General features: G+C 38.0%; 1 protein-coding gene across 1 annotated transcript; it reads right to left on the bottom strand.

Moving 5' to 3' along the window:
* Nucleotides 1-49: 49 nt before the first annotated feature.
* LOC105047182 (glucose-1-phosphate adenylyltransferase large subunit 1) lies at nucleotides 50-9493 on the bottom strand. Its single transcript, XM_010925995.3, is given in 16 exon segments — nucleotides 50-556; nucleotides 642-702; nucleotides 798-904; nucleotides 2358-2462; nucleotides 2539-2625; nucleotides 2855-2935; nucleotides 3133-3205; nucleotides 3278-3390; nucleotides 3529-3622; nucleotides 6689-6744; nucleotides 6832-6915; nucleotides 7002-7094; nucleotides 7411-7584; nucleotides 8685-8807; nucleotides 9231-9292; nucleotides 9295-9493. Coding segments are annotated over 16 exon segments (1560 nt in total). The 5' UTR covers nucleotides 9440-9493; the 3' UTR covers nucleotides 50-454.
* Between the last annotated feature and the right edge of the window lie 13084 nt (nucleotides 9494-22577).

The raw sequence follows: 22577 nt of genomic DNA, 5'->3' as shown, positions 1-22577 counted from the left end.
CCGATTCCGAGTATTTAAGAGTATTGACCATCCATAAATCATACCTCCATAAGGGTAAACAACTAGATTTCCATTATGTGATACGTTCACATTACAAAAGGCTTAAAGACTCACTACAGCTAAATTTATTTACATAAATAAAAGAAGCAACATGCCTCTTGATTTATTGATACTAACAGCACTCTGAAACATGAATAAACTATTTATTTGCGTACAAGGATGCAGCTGCCACCCAGCTGCTTGTTTTCTGGAGGTTGTAGGAAGCCTTCTGAAGTTTATTATTAGCAAAATATAAACCATAAAGAAACTAAACACCAGCCTACATACTTGATTTTTACAGAGCGTAAGGTCATCACCCGGCTCATCTATCCTTCTTCCTTGCTCATCGGCCTTGAATCCTCTACCTCCATGGCCTCAAGCACCGTCGATACGAAACATCCAGCAAAAGGGTGCTTTATATGATTGTTCCGTCTTTGATGATTGCATTCTTCAGGATTATTGTGATCCCAGATCTTATATAGAACCCTTCACACGGCCTATCAGCTTCCTGAACACCCTGTTATGAAGGGCATGGTCTGCAAGTCAATATAGATACAAAATTTTCTGGCTAAGGATAAACACATAAGAAAAGTAGCACATACTTCTTTGTTCGCAATGATGACATTTTTTCCAATCCTGACATTCATGTCGATGATGCAATTACTGGAATAATAGAGAGAACCCTTGAGCTTCCGGCAAACAAACTTTTTTAAGTTAAGGTTGCACATATTCATAAAAAGCACCGATCTAAGTCTCACCTGATCTTGGTATTTTGTCCCACGCCAATTGGCACCTTACCCTCTGCCAGTAGAGAAGCAATTTCAGCTTCAGTTTCATAGTAGTCAGCGCCCATCATCACGGTATCCTGAGATGCTCAGGAGAGAGTGAAAAAAGCAATATTAGTCAAGTTTCTTCACAAGATCTGAAAGTCTCCCAATGGTTCTGAAATGTTAGCCTATCCTTCAATCTTTTTTATACTTGAATGTCAATTTTTTCTAACATTAGCATTCATGATGTTTCTGGCTTTATAATTAGTATTCGTGAGCAATGTTAAATGATAAAAAGAACAACGACATTGTAATTTTCAATGGCTGTGTATTATTTAATTCTTAATCATGATAAAAACATGATAGCTGCAGTTTTTTACTGGAACTCTGGAGCATCCACAAGACATTTAAAGTTTCAACAGTAAATTTGCCATGCTGTGAGTTGTTTTGTGAGTGTGTTTGGTGCCTCTTGCAGTAAGCTATCTATGGATGATACAAGTTTAAACTAAATGAAGAAAAAAAAAAAAAGTGTAAGCCAAGCAAAGTAGAAAAAACAAAGCATGAGGGTAAAAGACACAGGAGGAGGGCCAAGAGGCATCCTGTGTTGTCTCTTATGTACTAAAGAAAAGCACTAATGAATAGATAATTGGACTAGGACGGATCAAAGGAAATGTATCTCTGGAGAGGTCAATAAGGTGAGACTGGGAGAAAAGGTAGAAGGGATAAGTGATGCTGGAAACATGGTAAATATTGGATTGTACATTCAAATAAATGAGGGTGCGAAGCAAACGAGGTAAGAATAAAAAGATGTTGGAAATAAGCAAAACCAATCTAACCAATATTTGCTAGAGGATGAGGAAAGTTAGAATAAAGTCGTCGAGACCAATGGGATGGTATGGGCATGTAAAATGAGAAACAAAAGAATAGAAGCCCATGTACCAAGAGAATATAGCTTTTTCTGTGAGGGTTAAGAGGTAAAAGCATGGGTGGACTGAGAGAAAATAGGAAGAAAGCATTTTTCCCCTTCAAGTGGAAAGGCATTAAAGAAAGGTTGCCTTACCTTCCAAGCTTGGCTTGGAAGCTTTCTGCCTTTGAGAAACTTGTGGGATATATATATATATATTAAGAGGGAGGAGCTCCTTTATTCTAAATCCTAAAATGATTCCGTGCTCATGAAGTAAGTAAAATCAATGTCTTTATTTGGAAAGACCTCATCTCAGTAGCTTTCCTGGAATCTATGAAAATTCTATATATGTAACATTTAACCCTGCTAATCTTTCTAATACTACCAACCTCTAAAATAAATGGAGGTTTTAGGTGGCTCACTTTCACTAATACTTGTCTGATTAAGGACAACCTAGTCAAAAATAAAAGGTACAGGGTTGCATGTATGTGCACGCACAAACATTTATCTCACAATTTTGACTCCCTTGTGAGACTTGGTGAGAACTCTGAGACGACTTTAACAACTGCAAAAGATTTCAGCTACTATTGTTCAAATAGAAGGGACTACTAAAGTTTTCATAATAAAGTCTAATCTTAATTACATACCTTCAATTCTGCACCATAATCCAAACGTGACCGCACTCCTACTATAGAATGTTGAACACTGCATTCCCGCAAGAAGCATCCATGTGAAATAATTGCATCTAAGACCTGCATGGTCGATTTCACTATGAGATGCCAAAAGATTGTAATAGAGATAAGAACCTTATAAAGTATTTCCACATACCCTGCATTTTTCTATTTTGGTTGGGGGTAAAAATCGAGGTGATGTGAAGAAGGGTGTCATTGGATCATAAAACTGAAATTTTGGAGGCTGCAAAAAGACATAAAAATGGACATGAAGCCAGCTTCCGTTTCATATTTTCAGGAATAAGAAATTCTAATGATAAGGGTGCACTGCAAATTATGCGCATTCTAATTTCTAACATGATTTTGTAACACCATAAAATGATGCTAAAAATATACACGAAATACATAACCTCGTAATTGCAAACAACCAAGACTACGCTACTTCATACTATTTCTCAGTGAGCAATTGCAACCTGTTCTGTGAGTGCCAAATTAGCATCGAAGAATGACTTAATAGTTCCAATATCCTCCCAGTAGTCATTGAATAAATATGCCTGCAAAGAGAGGAATCTTCAATAACTCATCAATTTTTATAGCATGAAAACGAAACAAGACGTGTGGGCCTACAGTTGCATTCAGGTAACACTTCGGACCACACTTTGAGCTTATTACCAGATATAACTCATCCACTAGCTGAAGAGGAGCGGGAGAAAATAGATAGGCTAAATTCAGGTTTAAAGTACTCTCTCACCTGAACATTATGGTCCTGCAAAGATGATGGAAGGATCTCTGAACCAAAGTCATTGGATTTTGGATACCTCCACCTAAAAATGATAAGAAGTATTGAGAATGAACGCTCTGAAAAAAATGGTCTCCTCAGGAAGGGAGAAAATTACCTCAGAAGCTTTAGAAGAACATCTCTTCGAAAGATATAAACTCCCATTGATGCAATATAGGGATATCTCTTAGCATCTTGAGAGGACAGTCTGAGAAAAGTGGTGTCAACTTTCTGCATACCACCAACAGACTTTCTAATTAGAGTTATTTATCATTTTATGACAGAGTAGCAGTGTAGCAGCAGAGATTATATTCCATATATCAGAATTAAATTACAATAGAAGAAGAGATTGAGAGGATATTTTCTAACCATAGCTTCTAAATCAGCACCCTGGGGTTTCTCGGAGAATTGGATAATGCGGCCTGTCTTATCGATCTTCATCAATCCATAGTCAGATGCACGGCTTTCACATAATAGTTATCAAGTCAGTGAAAACAAAAAATTAAATTTATAAACTTTCTTTAAAAAAAGCAGCAAACAACCAACTTATTTCTGCAAATTATCAGACACGGCACAATTGCAACCAATGAATTTAAGCATACAGAAATGAGCTTGTGTCAGAGACCGGCCTTTTCATATCATTTTAGTTCAAGAGATGGATTAGTAAAGTGGAAGCAATTAGAGAAGATGACTAGATGTACATTATCTAGTAAAACATGAAGAAAGGACAATGTTTGAATAAGTAACTCGGCATTAATGATTTCCCTGCTTCTCAAGGATCTAAATAAACAGCTATGTGATTAGGAAACTAAACACAAATACAAATGGTTCAAGGAATCATTTAGGTGTAAAGGAAAAGAATATTGACATGGAAAATGAGCATGAAGATGTTGCCAAAGGAATTACTCAAAAAAAAAGAAAAAAAGAAAAAAAGAAATGAAGATGCTGCAAAGGAAAGATCTCTGAGATTGAAGATGCAAAACACTAATGCTAAGAAGATGATCCAAGCTGAGGAAAATTATTATAAGAATGATGCATAGGCATCTTACATAGAGTCTTCATGATTGAGTCTACTTAAATATTTTGGGGAATTAGGAATTTATTGCTAATTATAGGCACTGCATGTTGTCTAATTGATCTATAATAGATTTATACTGTGTTAGGAACTGAAAATGACATGCGGATGTATTCACACTGCTACAGCCAATAAAACACATACTTATAGTTTATCCTAAATGTAAATACTATGCTGGCATGTCCATATGTCATTATCAGATTGTACTCGTAACTGTGAAATGGGTAATAGGGACCGATTAATTTCATATCACCTGCACATAGTTAAAATGAAGGGACAGAAGTCTGAAGCTAATAGGTAATGTTAATGTGGTCTTCAGTCCCTGCATTTAAACTGGTTCTGTTAATCCACTATTGTTAATGTGCCAATGTGTGTTTCCACTTCCCAGTCTATCCCTGCCCAACAAGGACATACCATTACAATGTTACATGTCCCTAGCATCTTGCTTTGGATAGTTTTGGTCAGTTTTTGATAGATGAAGTCTCTCCTTGAGACTTTTGGAGCATAACTTCAGCCCAGGCATGCAAGCAATGCACAATCACTATCCTACATGGTATCAAAGCATAATGATGAAAAATCGTTATTCGTCTCTTCATACCATACTTAACAGATTCCTGATTGTAGATATTTGCACATTAGTTAGAAATTCTTATTTATTTTAGTGTGAATGAATGCTAGTATCAAAGTAGTAAATATTGATCGACAACTAAAAGAGGGGAATTAAAGTAGTGTATGGAAGCATGTGGATGACAATGTGACTTTCCTTACTAACATATGCGAAGTATCACCATGGAACAACAAGATAAGCATACTTTACCAAACCTAGGCCAGAACAAGCACAATTCCCGATATGGTAAACTGACCGAACCATGGCCGATACTTCTTTTAAGGCTCCTAAGCTTCGGCACCTTCTTACAGATATGGGTTATAGTTGATAGAAATCGCAAAATTGGTAAATTTGTAATACCAAATTCATACCCAGATCATGGGGAATTTATAATTTCAAGAGCATGCTAGCATATAAAGATTAATCACTGTCAGATTAATCATTGTTCTATTTTTCATCTTTATCTCTTCATGAGATTCTGTTTGCCTCATCTGGAGAATTTATAATTTCAAGAGCATGCTAGCATATAAAGGTTAATCACTATCAGATTAATCATTGTTCTATATTTCATCTTTATCTCTTTGTGACATTCTGTTTGCCTCATCCAATTGATTTAGTTTCCTGTTTTTTTAAACTTCCTAGTGAAGTCTCATATCATGCAACATTTTCCTTCCTCAACAAGCTCTTTTCGTACACTTATTGTGAATCCGAAGGAATTGTTATGCTAGTACATCATTATGGTATATGTGGACTGCATAATACCCTTAATTGTTTTGTTTCAGTGTGTGGCAGAATATGTTTCTTTCAGCAACCCTTTATCCAAGATTACTAATAGAACAAGAAATTCATACTCCAACAGGCACCTTATTGACTTACAAGCTTAAGCAGTCCTCTTGCTCGTTAATAAGTTCTTATGTCCTCATCCTTCCACACTAATTATTCTTTCCTCCATTTCTTCTACCGAACACCAAACTAATGGAGCCACCATACACTTTTCAAGAACTTCTGGCATGATTTCTATCAAGAACATGTTGGAATTGACAATGGCAGCAACAATTATCCCTCCATCAGTTCCTGGTCTCCTCCTTCTGTAGGCCCTTTGCACCTTGAAAACCTAATGACATACTATCCCAATTTCAAACATCACTGTCCATACTGGCATGTAGAGATACTTTTACATGTTGCCATTGTTTGAAGAGATCATATTAAGCATCAAGTAATTATAGTCACTAAGGTGCCAAGACCACACTATTTCAGCAACTCCAGGAAAAATTTCAGAAAACATTTAAAGTTTAACATTCAGAGAAAAAGAGAGATCAGTTAAAGAATAATTTCCTTAATGAAAGACAGATTTTACTACAGTTCATAATATTTCTGATTCATTCATTAACTTTATTTTTGCACTAATAATTTGCTTGGTCTCCCCATATATCTTTCATAAAGTCACCAGAATATTATGAGATTTTTCTCAATAAGAATCTCAACAAAAATATGGTTAATTTTCAATATTTTGGAGAATATTATGACTAGATTATGAAATATAACAAGTAACTCATGACTAGGACTGAAAGAAGTAGAGTGGCTTAGAGTGACCTGAGCATGTCTTGTAGCTGAACATACACTAAATATATATTTTGGAGTTTTTTCAGAAACTCATAGTAATATCAAATTTAAGTAATATATATCATAGACAGAATGCATGCAAAAATTTTACAAACATTTCTTTTTGTGCATCCTTTTTTTTAATCATAAATGGTCTCAAATTTTTGGGCTGAGTTAATTACTACCTATATGCTCCAGTGTCCATGGAGTCAAAAATACAAGATCATTATGCACATCTAACATACCTGTCACCCACAGGAACACATGAAACTGTGATATCAGCACCTGTATCAATATGCTTCTGCATGTATCATGTACAATATAACTATGTCAGTAAGCATGGCAATGAAAACAACAAAAGCAATTGATTAACCATGTTCCAGCTTACCTGCATGAAGTCCATGTAGTCCATACGATATAGGTGATCACCGGACAAAATCAGAATGTGTTCAATATTCTTATTCCTGTTATCCTGTCAACACACAAGGAAATTAAGATGTAACATGAAATCTCATCGTATGGCTTAGTGGGTCTTCTCCTTGTCCAACAATTGCTTACCTCGAACACCCAAATGAATTGTCTAACAGCATCTGCTGTACCCTGAAACCAGTTCATTCCAAATTCTCCAGGTGTTTGTGTGGCTGCCAGAACCTGCTCATGGAAAGAAATCAACTTTTCATTGGCAATGGAATGGAGTTGCTTCAAAGGATCAAGTGAAAAATTTCCAATATATCGATAAGCACAATGTATCATAAACACAATAAAATTGGAATCCTTATGCTGGGGCAAGTTTAGGTAATGATATGTGGTGGTTTATAGCCTGCTATATAGTTCATTATCAGCTATTTCACCAGTACCATCAAGAAACATGCGACAATTAATCTGATGATCATCTTGTTTGGGCTTGATATCATTCAATAGAATGAAATAGAAACTTTGAATTAGCTTAATAGTAAAGAAACTTTACCTCGATAAATCCATCACCAAAGTTGATGCCATTCCCAAGGTTATATGTACGATGAATGTGTCGATTGAGAGATGCTGAATTGAACTGAGTCATAATAAATATCTTGTTAATGCCACTATTGATGCAATTGCTCATTGGAATATCGATAAGCCTGTAGCATCCTCCAACAGGCACCTGCACGATGTGAAATCACGATGTCAATTTTGGTCTCAAAAATAAAAAGGAACCATGTTTCAATTCAATAAACTTTAGGAAAGATAATAATGACTGCCCTAATCACTTATGAGCAACAAACTTGCAAGTGCCATAGATTTTTGTTGAGCTAATTACTGATCATAAACAGTAGACTGAACTTTAAGTGCTTTAAAAATATTATTTATCACATTATTTCATTTTATCAATGAAATGGTCGTGACCTTGTGTCACCATTCTGCTCAAAATTTTCAAATTATTATTTATCAATTAACAAAATAATATGGAGAAGGAAATATACAAAAAAAATATTCAATATTAAAAGAAAGAGACAAAATTTTTCCATTTAGATATGTGATAGAAAAAATCACTTACAAAAAAGAAACAAGTAAATGATAGCGCATAAAGAATTTAGAGAACGAAAAATACAAAGGATCCACCATATACGAAGATGGAATATAGGGGACTACAGACAACCAGACTTAATTAAAAAAAAAGAAATCAGAGAACACATTCTGTGAGAAGTGTTAAGGATAATTTGCTGAGTGATGCAGGGAAAATCAAACTTGAGTGACTCGCATTGCAGATAGTACTGTAACTGACCATGATAAAAACTCCTCGTATAGGAATCAAACCAATGACAAAATATTTATCAAGATACGGTCATAAATAAATCAAAATTCTCATTTGGAAGATTATCACATTCACCATCACTAACAAGCATTATACTCTACATCAGCCATTAATAGAAAGAGTCATGTTTGGTTCCAAGCTTCTACCAGACTCTAGGATAAACCTATTCTCAAATTTCTATATCAATAAAGATCAAGCTTTCTGAAATCAAGATCCACCTGATGGATCATAGAAGAACCAAATGTTAGAGATATATCCCAGCTGGAAGATACATGCCAACTCGGCTTGCAGTCAACTTAAATGTTAAAGATGACAAGACGGAACAACGAAATCATCCAGCATCAAACTGTATCTTTTCCTCTAGGAGCTTAGAGCCCACAAAAATTTTACGACCACAAAAGCTTATTACTAAATTAAATACTCAAGAAAAGAAGCGTGTATATTCTTACAGCGGGTGTGGCTCTTGTACTGGTGAGCGGGAATAGCTGCGTCCCAGCCCCTCCTCCCAGTATAATAGAAGCAACATTCTTGGGGTCTGCCTTCTGACTCCCAAACATTGGTGTCTGAAAGACCTGAATTTGCAAGGAATACCATTCATAAATCAAAAGCAGAAGCAGATCAAACATATCAAAGGGAAAAAGCAAAAAAAAAAAAGAAGAAGAAGAAGAAGCATCACTTCAGGCAACATAAACTTAAAAACTTCCATCGCATTAAGGGAGATCAACAACCAAGCAAACTTGAAGAATATTCCTTACAGAGGATCGGATATATACATAGTGAATTTAAAGGTATCATCGACTTCACTTACTAATCCTAGTAAACTGAATACTAATTTCACAGTTGTGATTTAAACAGCCTCACATGATATTTGTAATTACTATTTTTCTTTTATAAAATGTTAAGTGGAACTGGATGGAGTTGTCACCTTTTTGCTCAAACATATGTATAAAAATCTGTAAGAGGGAAGCAGATAGTTTTTGATGGTGATGACTTACCATGGTCTCCTTGCTGACATCTGAAGTGAGAATAGAGACTGTAACTCCTGCCTTACCCCCCTTTCCAAACTCCTACTCTCCACACACTTCTTCGCTACCCTGGTGCAAAACCCTTCCCCCCAAATCCCACTTCCTCCACTGCCAACACCACCTTTCTTCGCGTGACCCAAATATACGTTGGCCTTCAACCCCACACAACCAACATCCATGACAGGTCCAATTATAGCTTCCCTTCTACTTGAATCACAAACTCTGCAATTTCAGCTGAGAAGCAATAAGAAAATAAGTCACGAGGCAAGCTCAAAGAACTTATACAAAATTTGGTGGCATAAAGACCAACCAAAAGAGCATTGGATCTGAGACTAAGATCACAAACCTTGTGAAAAAATGGACAGCAAGTGATTAAAAAAGAGATCTCAGATCACAAAAGCAGTCCCGAAGACTTAGAAAATTCAAGAGATCTCAAGTGGTTATGGGCTTGCTTTGGAGAGCAGGGCGAGAGCGTCGAGACGCGTGAAAGATGACAGCAGCTGCTGGCATTTGGGGCCTTCGGCATGTGAGAGGTCACGTTATATAATGGATTTTAATTTACTTTTTATTTTTTTCCTTTCTACTATAAAAGTTTTATTATTATTATTATTATTATTTTTCCTCTCTCGCTGGAGCTTTATTTTCTGAGTTTCCAAGGTGCAGAGGTCCCAAAAGCCGCGGACTTCCATAGCTATCGGGAAACAAGTCCCCTAAATCACGGGAAAACCTTCTTTTTAATATTATGATTAAATTAATAATATTTATGTTATCATCTTGGATGACAGCTTGTATTTGGATTGCATGCTTTTAACACATTCGCTTGTATGTTAGTATCTTTTCTCCTGGTATCTTCTCCTGGCGTTTAGAGGCTTAGCCAAATAAGTTTCGTTGTCTGTAGGCCTACGGGATCTTCTTTTTCTCAATCAAACGGGTGGTGGTCTTCAGGAATTGGTCTCTGTATATGCTAGCTGTGCTAGCTTAGTTTAAAAGAACGGATTTAATGGTATTATTATCAAACAGTGACCGTAAGTGTGGTTCTATTTTCCAATATAGTTACGCACAGAGTGAAAATTTTAAAGATTTAAATTATAAAATTATTATAATTATAAGCTCTCTCAATGAAGTGTAACTAAAGTAATTACTAAGATATTGCAGTTCAACGATTCATAAACCTTTTACTTAATACTAGATGTTGACATGTACGATACATAAAATAGAACAGCTTTGGTTTTAGAAAAGATAAGGTATATTTGCGCGTTTTCTCTCTACTTATATTGTGGCTATTTTTCTCATAGATGCCATGCATGTAAGAATGATGTGGAGATCTTTTTTCCTAATCACTTGAGTTAATATTTTTCTCATGGATGCCATGCATATGAGAATGACATCGATGGTTGTGCAGCTGGCTATGACTTTTGTCTTTTTTTTTTCTATTATCACTTGAGAATGATGATATTGTTGATGAACACCCATAATTTTCTTGATAAGTACGTAGAAGATTTTTCAACGACAGATGGCTGCGATCTAAACTTACAAGAAATGAAGCAATCTTCTTTTATATGTATGACCGACGTCATTTCCAATTTTAATAGGATCTCTGTGCCAAAACAAAAGAGCTAGGAAGATATCATAACCATATCTGAAGTATTTTAGGATTTTGAATGAATGTTATAAAAAGGGGGGCAAAAAAAAAAGGAAGTAGCTGATGGAATCAGGTCTTTCCCACTCAACACATGACTGTCATGGTTGACAGAACCCATAATATATTTCCGGGAGTTGTCATTAAATATACATGAGAGATGTTTTGCAAGAGAAATTCTAACAAACTACCGCACACTGATAAATAAATCATCCATGGAGGCCCTTGGGTCGAGAGAAATGAAAAGATCCATTATTTTCTTTGACCATTTTTAGTGACAAAATTAATTAATTCTCAAATATTTATGGACAGGATTATGATAACTGGCAACTATAATACATAATGCTTTGTTTTTCTTATAGTAGTAAAACGTAAAAATTGCTATTCTAGAAGGAAAATCCGAGAGACAACTTGCACAAAATCCAGCCGCCTTTATACTACTTATTTAGCAAAAACTGAAAATACCATTCCAATGCCGTTTTTCTCGCAGCACAAGTTATTGTACCAAATCTTACACTGTGGTTACATGAATTATGCAAAAATCTAACGGCACTCTTATTGAGGGGCCTTTTAGCGCCGTCCTTGATCTGCCAACGTGACAGAAGTGCATGAACTATTGTCATTTAGAATTCCACTACCAGTCGGCTCAAAATACAGATCCTCAGAATCTGGACAAATATCCCTCTAAAATTCCACCGTCGAAGGTCCATCAATCGGACAGCTCGGACGGAAGAGCCAAGATTTTGATATAGCAATCAAGCAAGCAATGCATTTCTCAGCTGGAGCAGAGAGGAGCACCGAGGGGTCCACCGAACAGGGTCACCGCAGAAAAGCGACACACGAACCATCAATGAACGGACCAGATGTGCGGCTGTCATTTCGAGAGGAGCCCAAGTTGCAACTCACGTGACCGGGGATCCCACCGCTTGCCCTGCCGCGCGCCGATGTACATGGACCAGACGGACGGCTAATTTCGTCCGCGACCGGTGACGGTGGGCCCCGTTTTTGCCGAGGATTCTGGACCGAACGCGTGGCAGAATCAGGACGGTTGGCAGGAGATGGGTCCACGTGCTGGTGAGGCGGTCCCGTCAGCCCGATGGTACGGCAGGAGAAGGACAAACAAATTGGTCCTCCGACAGTCCTGTCGTGACAGCATAGTCCCACCGCGGCACGACCTTTATTAACGCAAAAAAAGAATGAAGTGATCCATGCACAATTAAGTTATTTTTTGTATTGCTTCGTTTTGGAAACGTTTGGAGTACACACTCAAACTTTGTGATTTACGTATGATGCGATATACTCAAATATAAACATTTGAAAGGACAGGTCATACGACTTTCAAAGCTGTCTCTATGAGTAACGGCATGCTCAAATTTCGATCCATCATGGGCTAGATCCAAAGTAGATGGTAAGTTTTCGCTTGTCTTAGGCTGCTTATGAACGTGATAATTGAAATGTTACACACGAACATTATAATGTTTTGCTTTTATATGTTTGACTTTTGTCATTACCAGTAGAAAATTAATTAATGATAAATAAAACTATGTGATACGCTTTTTGTTGGGTACGTTTTTTCTTCTTTTTTGTTGTTTTTTTAGTAGATTTTTTTTTTTTTTAATATTCTTTTTGGTTGCTGGTGGAACGTGATGCACACTCTTTCAAGAACATTCCAGCTGCGTGTTTTGGCAAGCTTGTGGTCCTTAGGACAGGTCCCTACGTGCCAGGTGGAACATGTAGGGGCAGCACATAGACCGAGTCTGGTTATTTACCTTTTAAACAAAGCTCAATCATAGTAGAAGGCACCAGAGTTAGGCTTAATTAGACTAGGCCCAGTTTTGATCGCATCACTTCAACCTCATCTCCTACTAAAAGATTTTAGCCGCTTGAATACGAGGCAAATTGGGTCCAATGCTCCTTGAACTACATAATGTAATATAACACAAACAACTAATCGTATATGTAAATGCATAAAAAAAATAAGGTTTTTCTTGAGATGTATGTCACACAAAAAAAAGAAAAGAAAAAAGCCAAATTGCGTTTCAGCATGCAATGGATGGGCCATGCTACATTGGACCATCAAGTGGTTCCTCAAGCATTCAATCCAACTCTTGTACTCTTGAACCAGCTATATCATGAGGCTCCATTCAAGCCTGTGTTTGGTCTTGCAAACAAATACAGCCGGTGCTAGACTTATAGAATAAGAACAAGTTTTCCAGCTGAGTTGATAGCATATTTGATGGACTGCTTAATTCGTTGGCAATTCTACTAAAACTAAGTTGATAGTATATTTGATGGACTGCTTTATTCGTTTGCAAGTCTACTAAAAGATATTGCAGAATAATTAAGCAAGATGTAGTCGGGTTATCTTATCTTGCTGAATTCGTTTGCAAGTCTACTAAAGATATTGCAGAATAATTAAGCAAGATGTAGTCGTGTTAATCTTATCGCAGCAGGAGATCTTTTTCTTTCCAATATCAGATCAACGCACTAAAGGTGAGTCGGTGATACGGACTTCTAACCCACGGCAATTCAGGGCAAGTGTTTATGGAACAAATTTGACATCGTTAGTGTAAGCTATACTTCACTTGCTTAAATATGGCATTGAGGTTTGTTTCATTTATAAACAATATATGCTAGAATGTACTACATCCTCATTTATTTTTCATATACCTTTTAGAAGTCAAGTGATCAATTTTCATAATATTATTTCTTAATCAGATAAAGTTAGTTCCATGCTGACTGAGCAAGTTATCTACTTTTATCCCACTGGGTCAACGTATCAGGGTGACGGATATTATAATTAGCATCATGTTTGAGAAATATTGAGATCTCTACACCCAGACAACTCTTTCCAAACTACAGGAAGATACTCAGCGAGAAGCTCAAGTTAGCATATAGACTTGTTTGCGGACACATTAGTTTTTTTCTCTTTTATGTACCATACTTTTCCTAAGTGTAACCTTCCAGGACTTAACAAAGATGCAAGAAAAAGAAAAAAGGAAAAACTTAACAAAGACGTTTCCTACAAATTTCTATTCCATCTAAGTAGACTCGTTCTCGTGGCCGCTTCAATAACCGCTTGCTTGTTTCAAAGACAGCCTGGCTATTTAAGCACCATGTTTTAAGTAACTCGTTGAAAATATTCTATAAAAAAGTTCATCCAACTTCGATATATTTCTAGTACCATTATATGGTCCAAACATTGTGCTTACAAAAATCATAATGATCTAGTTCCAACATAGATCTGGGGCGCCAATTATCTTTAAAAGCTTGTTACTGCTAAAACATCATCTAAAATATAGCTATAAAGAAAGTCTCTTAGATAAACAACTCATCATCTTTTGGCGGGTCCAACCAAGATGGATGTCACTGCCATATATATATAGAGAGAGAGAGAGATCGCGCGCGCGCATGTTAGGCTAGAATCAGATCGATCGAATATAGATTTAGATCCGATCAAATCAAAATTATATAATAAGAGTTCTATATCAATGATCTAAACCATTGAATGTGATCTATTATTTCAAAACTATTTGTACAAAAAAAATTATATGATTTGAAAATCCTTAGGCTATGGATTAAGTAGTCAAAAATTGACAACCTATATAAAATTGAATTAGATGTATTTTTTAATCACTTGATGTATAGATTATGGATCTTCAAGTTATATGATTTTTTGTGTGTAAGTAGTTTTGAAGTAATAGATCATATCTAACGATTTGGATCATCAATATAGGATCTTCATTGTTCATTTTGATCTGACTGGATCTGAACCCAAATCCGATCAATCTTATCCAAATTTACCTCTCTCTCTCTCTCTCTCTCTCTCTCTCTCTATATATATATATATATATATATATATATATAGTTATTCAATGTTGTCTCCCGAATGAATAAAGAATTAAGCGTCTAAACAACAATGTTGCCCATCTTCATATGCCTTTTGGCCATGAACTTTCATTATGTAATTTTTTTCTCGAGTCACTATGTGAACCACATGGCTAGTGCCATATTTGCGGGCTGCCTGCAAAACCAATGTCCTTGTCTACCCTGTCGCGAAGCGTCCACTTCAAAGGCATGCACGAGCGACATTTGCGTTCCCAGCCAAGATCTTGCTGGATCTAAAGTTTAACAAGCCATCATGAAGTTTCATCAGTTGTATTTAATTAATAATAAGCTTGTAAAATGATTTACCACCAAGCTCCGCAAGATTCCTTGACAACAGTATTCCAACTCCAGTCCTACTCATAATAAGAAGCAAACGATAATATATATATTGTGAAAACCAAAAGATTGTAAGCCTCATAAATGATATAAGAGTTTGTTGTTCCATCACAAGTAGGCTCCACAAATGTCCTCAACTAATGAAGGTACGGTGCTCAAAGTCCATCCATCAGAATCATATCTCAATGATGTGTTTGTGGACCAATTCATCATTAAAATGCTGCGTTTGTGGAACCGAATACTTCCAGAAAAACGCAGGTACAGGTTTGGAAGTAGTCTCTATCGGTGATAAGCAAAACAATCCACTTGTGCTTATGACATGATGTGGGCTTAAAATTTTTTTCTTTTTCACCCCTCTGAATGAAGAAAGTCAATATGCGATACTGCTTGAGAGACAAATGACAATTCTCTCTGGGTTTCAAAGTGACGTGCATCTCTTTCTGAGTATCACCTGGCCGTGAGTATACTTGGATTAATCGCAGGGAGAACCCTAGATTTGCCATGCTTGATAGAATGCTAATTTCTACCGAGTGGGATGAACTTTGTCCACATATAGACTAGATCGCACTTCTCAACCCCTCTTCTGATCATATGCCAATCTTGGTGAAATTTGTTACTGTCCATGGTGCCACTTCTCCCTTCCATTTTGACAGAAGCTGGCTCTTATTTGAAGGTGTCAATGAAGTAGTTGAGAACACTTAGCAATCATCTGGCCGGCTAGAGGATGCATGCTAGATAAACCTGGTGCAGAAATTAAGAGCCACTCAGGCTACTCTTAAAAGATGGCCAAGACATGACATCAAACTTGTTGCGAGGGAGAGGAAGAATTCTCTTCTTGCTATGCTGCATGATTTAGATAAGAAGGAAGAAAACTGTCATTATCGACGATGAGAGGAAAGCTAGAGATTCTTTCAAGAACCAACTAAAGCAAATTTATCATGCTAATGCTAAGGAAATCTATTGAAAACAATGCTCAAAAATCAAATGGCTGTCACAAGGCGACAACAACATTTCTTTTTTTCATAAATCTATCGGCATTCGAATATCCCCTACATAGAATGGGAGGGTTCGAAGGTCACAGATAATGCTGCCATTCAGAAAGCCTTCAAAGAATACTTTCGGACAATCTTCAATGTGCAATCCTCCTTGCAATGGAACCTTAACTGGAATTAGATTTATCCTCACACAGATGTGGAGCTTAGTGGCCTCGAGACATTTTTTACACATGAAGAGATCAAAAAGCCTATTTTTAGCTTCAAAAGGGATCAAAGTCCACGATCAGATGAATTTACCACATATTTCTTTCAGCATTTTTGAGATCTTGTTTAGCCAAATTTTTTGTAGTTCTTCAATCAACTTCATGCCTTCAATGCAGACTTCTGTAGAATTAACTTTGCTTTTTTGATAACCCAATTAGCCACCAATCAGCCACATGAATTTTAAAATGGTCAAAAAAATAAAAAATAAAAATAGAATCAAAACATTAGAAGAAGACTCCCAATGAGAGGGTTCGGAGATCACAGACAACGTTGCCATTTAGAAGGCCTTCAAAGAATACTTTTGAAAAATTTTCGATGTGCAATCCTCCTTGCAGTGGAATCTTGACTGGAATCAAATTTATCCTCACATAGATGTGGACCTTGGCAGCTTGGAGCCATCTTTTGCACATAAAGGGATCAGAAAGTTTGATTTTAGCTTCAAAGGGAATCGGAGTCCAAGACTAGACGGATTTACCGCATGTTTTCTTCAACACTTTTGGGACCTTGTTTAGCCAATTTTTTGCAGTTCATGCCTTCAATTCAGACCTCTCTGAAATTAACTTTGCTTTTCTCACTCTCATCCCAAATAAAGAAGGTGCAAGAGTTCCTTCTCACTTCCGTCTCATAAGCCTCATCTACAACTGCATTAAAATTATCACCAATGTCTTAGCAAACAGACTTCAACCTTTTCTAGAGACTCTTATCAACCCAATGCACAAACGGCCTACATAAAAGGCACGTACATCCTCAATAACTTTCCATCTGCGAACAAAATCCTTCATGTATCATCGATGCTTCATAGGGAAATGGATTGACTAGATTCAAAATATCCTCTCCTCAGCCAAGGTAGCTGCCATTATCACTGGGATTGACTGGTGATTGGATTATTTGCCGTCATGGTCTCAGGCAGAAACACCCTCTATCTCCTTTCCTTTTTCTTCTTACAGTGGATCCGCTCTATTGAATGTTGAGCCTTGCTTCTTCGGCTCGGACCTTTCATGGTTTGGGCAGCCTTTGGATCTGTGGGAGCATCAGGATACTCCAGTATGCAGACAACACTATCATCTTCGCACAAGCCAAGAAGGATCATGTTGTAGTTTTAAAACTTAATCTTATAATCCTTTGAACCAGCTTCTTGTCTTTCAATCAACTACCAAAAAAGCTCCACGTCTGCAATCAGCGGTAACAGCTCATCTGCAAGTGCTTGTGCACAGTGGCTCAATTGCTTTTTAGTTCCAACTCCTTTTAAATACTTGGGACTGCCTTTGAGTGGAAGAAGACCCTCTAAATGTGATTGGCTGCCTCTTATTTAGTGAATCGAGTCTCGACTACCCATTTGGAAGAGCAAATGCCTATCATTCGCTGGATGGCTCATTTTGATCAACTCAGTGCTTACTTCTCTATCCATTTACTAGTTGTCACTCTTCAAATTGACATCTTAGGTTATGAAGGATCAATCAACTTCATAGAGCTTTTCTTTGGTCTGGTTCTTCATCTATCAGTAGATTGTCTTGCAAATTAAACCGAAAGTCTGTTTGTTTGCAAAAGGAGGAGGGGGTCTTGGTATTAAAGACTTTCATCTATTAAATTCGGCACTGCTTGCTAAATGAAGATGGAGGATGTTACCGGATGAGAATGGGTTCTGGAAGAAGCAAATCAACCTAGCCTACTACTAAAGGGTTGACACTTCTACCTATTGGAGACCTTCTAGAAGATGTTCAAGCCTATGGCGGCATGCTGTCAACGCTCTACCATCCTTCTAGAATCGGATTTTTTCCAAATTAGCAATGAGCAGCATATACTTCTCTGGATATGTATGTGATCCCCCTCTCAAGCTCATCTTCCCTGGGTTGTGCTCTCTCAGTCGCAAGAAGAACAGAATGGTCACTCCCTTCTTCAACCAAAGAACTCAAACATGGTCTATCAAACCGCATCCAGCTCCACCGTGGCCTAATCGCCAGCCTCTCGGCCTACTTTCTCGGATTTTCCTTAATCATTCTGTGGATCTCTGTAGGGTAGATGTCCGGCTAGAATATCATTTTTCAAGATATTTTCGATACCACGTGATGCAGTAAAAGAAGAAATAAAACAGAAATAATCAAAATACATGCATCAGCCAAAAAAGAGCTCGCTTCCACGGGACATACAAACTTCACTACAAGAAAAAAAAATATTACAAGAGGAGATCTCATCCTCAACTCTCATACACCCAATTTCTCCCTCATAGGAAGTTCTCTCTCACAAAAATTTTCTCTCTAGGAAGATCCCCCTGAACTCTTGAAGTGACTGTTGTCCGCTGTCCAGGCACCCTACTCCTCCTCACGGTACAACGTCTATTCTCTCTCTCTGGTTCAGGTTCTCTGTCTCCACTAAAGAAAATCGTGGCGCCACCACGTCCTCACTATTTCTCCGTTCATGAATCAGGCTTTTATAACCTTTAAAAACAACTTAGAATCGGTTAAGGATCCCTTAGAACACCCAAAGAACTCCTCTGAACCACCAGATCAAGGCCAGAAGCATCCTAGAGGGAGATGTTCTTGAGATATCTGATGAGATATCTACTTCTTTCTAGCAGTAGATTTTAGATTCTACATACACCTATCATGTATGTTGCAGAGAGGAGCAGTTTGAGTCTCTGGAGAACAGTGAAGGCACTATTTATCTGTCGGATGGATCATGCTGTGCGATCAGAAGCATCGGGATGATCAGCTGGAGGACACATGATAGTGCAGTGAGGAGATTGGGAGAGGTCCGATACATATCCGATTTTAGGCAGAATCTTATCTTACTGAGCAGACTGAATTCGAGAGGCTACAGGATGGTAGCTGGCGGAGGAATCTTGAAGATGTTGTGCAGCGATAGGATTGTTCTGGAGGGGAAGAAAAGGAGGAGAGGACACTATTACTTGGTAGAGAGCCCAGTATGAAGTGGAGCTTCAGAAGTCAGGAGGAGCCCAGAGTGAGGTGGAGCTCCAGGGGGAGGTGGATCAGACATGAGATAGGAGACTCGGGAGGATGAAAGGCGATATCACAAGATGAGATTCCTATTGCTGCAAGATGATGCCCCGAAGAGGTCTCAGATCAGGAGGAGTACAGCATACGATGGAGATGGGATCGAGCGGTCTGGCTCGACTCCCATGTTTGCCTATCCATGATCAGCAGGTGATTGCCCCAGAGCATGGGGGCGAGGAGATCCAGAAGCTCTCGAAGTTAGGAAGAGATCGAATATCGAGTTGAGGTAAACCCTCGTACACTCAATTTCTCCCTCACAGGAAGTTCTCCCTCACAAAAATTCTCTCTAGGAAGACCTCCCTGAATCTCTGAAGCGACTGCTGTCCGTTGTATAGGAGCCCTGCTCCTTGTCCTCACGATACAGCATCTGCTCTCTCTAGTTCGGGTTCTCTGTTTCTGCTAAAGAAAACCGCACCGCCACCATATCCTTACTATTTCTCCATTCATGAATTAGGCTTTTATAGCCTTTAAAAATAACTTAGAATTGGTTAAGGGCTCCTTAGAACACCCAAAGAACTCCTCTGAACCGTCGGATCAAGGCCAGAAGCGTCCCAAACCACTCGATTGCGCATCGGTCCATGGAATAAGCCGTGGACCGTAAGAAACGACCCAAAAACGATCATCGGCCCATGATGGACCACGAGAAACCGAGGGGAAACGGTCTCGTGGTCCACAGACCAGGCCATGCACCACCCGATCCATGGTGGATCGGACTATGGGCTCCCAGGCGCGAGCTCGCATGGGCCTGGGCCGCGCCTGGGCCTGAGTCAGCCGGCGCGCCCGCCGCCGCACGCGGCAGCACTGTTGCCACTCCGCCAGCCGCTGACGGTCTTCCATCACTCCGAGTTCCGTACCGACTTCAATCGAGCATATCTTAATCATCCGGACTCCGTTTGAGGTGATCTTGGGCTCGTTGGACTCCATTTTTCATCGCGGACTTCATTGTGGGCTCAATATGGATCGAATCTCGAGATGTCAAATCTTAACAATCTCTTTTTATGGATAGTTGCAAACACCAGTGAGTTCTCTTCATCCTTCTACAAATTTACGTAGTTTTGTACCTACTCTTTGGAGTCTTGGTACACCACGCAAGATCAAATGTTTTCCTTGGCTTGCTTGGTGGAAGAAGATCGACACAAGAAATGTGCGTGGAAATAAACTTAGCACATATCTTGGACCTCGTGTGAACTGTGGACAAGCACCGGAAACGATTGACCATTTTTTTTCAACTGGCCACATCTTCTGCACGTCCAATGAACTGGCTGAATTTGGCACTGTTTGAGCCAAAATCAGAAGGAACCACTCGGGGCTGCAGATACTTTGACTCCTGAAGAAGACATTAAAAGTGGCAGTGTGGACATAGCAAACAACGCTGTCAGAAGTCCTTACTGTCCGCTGACTCGGTTGCTTTTCGTTCTCTTGGATGTTCTCAGGTCCCAGTAATCCTTCCACTGGATCATGAAGAGGGTAGTATCTTTTTCCTCTTAGGCTTATCACCTGCATTCCTCTTATTAATTTCTGAACTCGATGTAACTTAAAACTCTCTTTTCAAATAAAGCTGGGTGGCTCTGTCGAACCTCCCCTTACACTCAAAAAAAAAAAAAAAAAGGAGATCCCCTGTATTTTGTAAGGTGTTTATGCTTAACATGTCAGCATTTAAAATCTATATTTTGTTCAAGACTAGGAAATCTAATCTCCACCTTCTATCTTTATTCCATCCAAACTAAAGTTTGGGGGTGGTATTTGAAATTTGTGAAAGACAAATGTTAAAATAGATGAGATGGTTATTAATGCATGATACTTAATAATAATGCTTAATCTACTCTATTTTTTCTTTTTATGACCTTAGTCAACGTGTGCTCTAGAATTCTCCTCGACGTATCCAGACAGCATATTTCCATCCCACCAGCACTTTTATATGTAAGAGTTTTAAATAGTTTACAACAAATAACACTAGAAGAATTAAAAGTGTAATCTAAAGCCCTGGTTCTCTTAAATTAACTCTCTCACTCATATATAAAGGACTTGATTGGCTGAGCCAACTTAATTAGAAAACTTTGACGTCATTCTCAGCCATTGGATCTCAGAGGGAAGGTTCCAACTAGCTTATCGTAACAAAAAAAATTTCCTCAGTCGTACTAGAAATATGAAATCAAATCCTACATTTAAGGTTGATGATATTAGGAGAATTATTTCAGTCCAAAAAAAAAAAGATGTTAGGATATCAAGAAAGTTCTTTCCGCCACTTTGTAGCCCAAAATTGTCAACATGCCTTGTCTACCAAGAAGAATGAAAATGAGATCCTGGTGCCTAGCTTAAATAGTTGACAAGCAATGGATCTGAGCCAAACCTGGGCTTGAGTTTTGGATTGTTTCCTTTGACAAGGAAACACTTCAATAGATTTTAATTTTTTTTTTTATTTTCTTCAAATCTATACAAGAAACTTTTTGATCAAATTTCATGCAACACAAACATAGTAGCAAAATTGAATAAAAATTAAAGGATTGGATATGTTCATATATTTCCATTACGATATCATGAATATAGTCAAAAGGTTTAAAATTTTATGTTCATTCTATTACAACTATATACAACAATGAAGAATTAAAAAATAAAAAACGACGAGAAGGATAAATCTTCCTTAGGTTTTAACCTAGGGCTAGTTAGGTCCATTACTTTATTGAAAAGAGTGGCCCACCGCTTGAGCCCTGCTCTTAGACCCCCGCATCAAGGCCGTGGAGTCATCCAATGTTGGGCCTAACATGGCCCATTAGCACGTCTCAAAGTCCACGAATGACAGGTGGCCCAAGCAACGGGGAGAGGGCCCATCCAACATAAATCACCTCTATACATTCAAATCTTAGGAATTCGAAATCAAGATCCACACCAAATGCATTTATACATCTTAAACCAGAAGCCCTCCTCAAGTCCCAGGCAGATGCCAGATTGCAATTTGGTCCAGAGGTTTGGTTTATGTCAAGTGTATGAAGCCTTAGCCTACATTGCATGTTAGTTTACCACCACAGAAGCAATCACATTCAGAACTGACTACACCCCAAGGCATCATGCCCAAACTCAATGAGATTGGACAGCATTAATATTTTGGACAAAGCAACAATAACCAGACCTAATCAACAAGCCAATTTTTAATATATTGTAATATCTAATATCTCAAATATATTTT

Source organism: Elaeis guineensis, chromosome 6 (assembly GCF_000442705.2).
Source record: "Elaeis guineensis isolate ETL-2024a chromosome 6, EG11, whole genome shotgun sequence".
Classification (NCBI taxonomy): domain Eukaryota; kingdom Viridiplantae; phylum Streptophyta; class Magnoliopsida; order Arecales; family Arecaceae; genus Elaeis; species Elaeis guineensis.
Note: the sequence above shows the minus strand (reverse complement) of the source record. Positions and strands in the feature narration are given on the sequence as shown.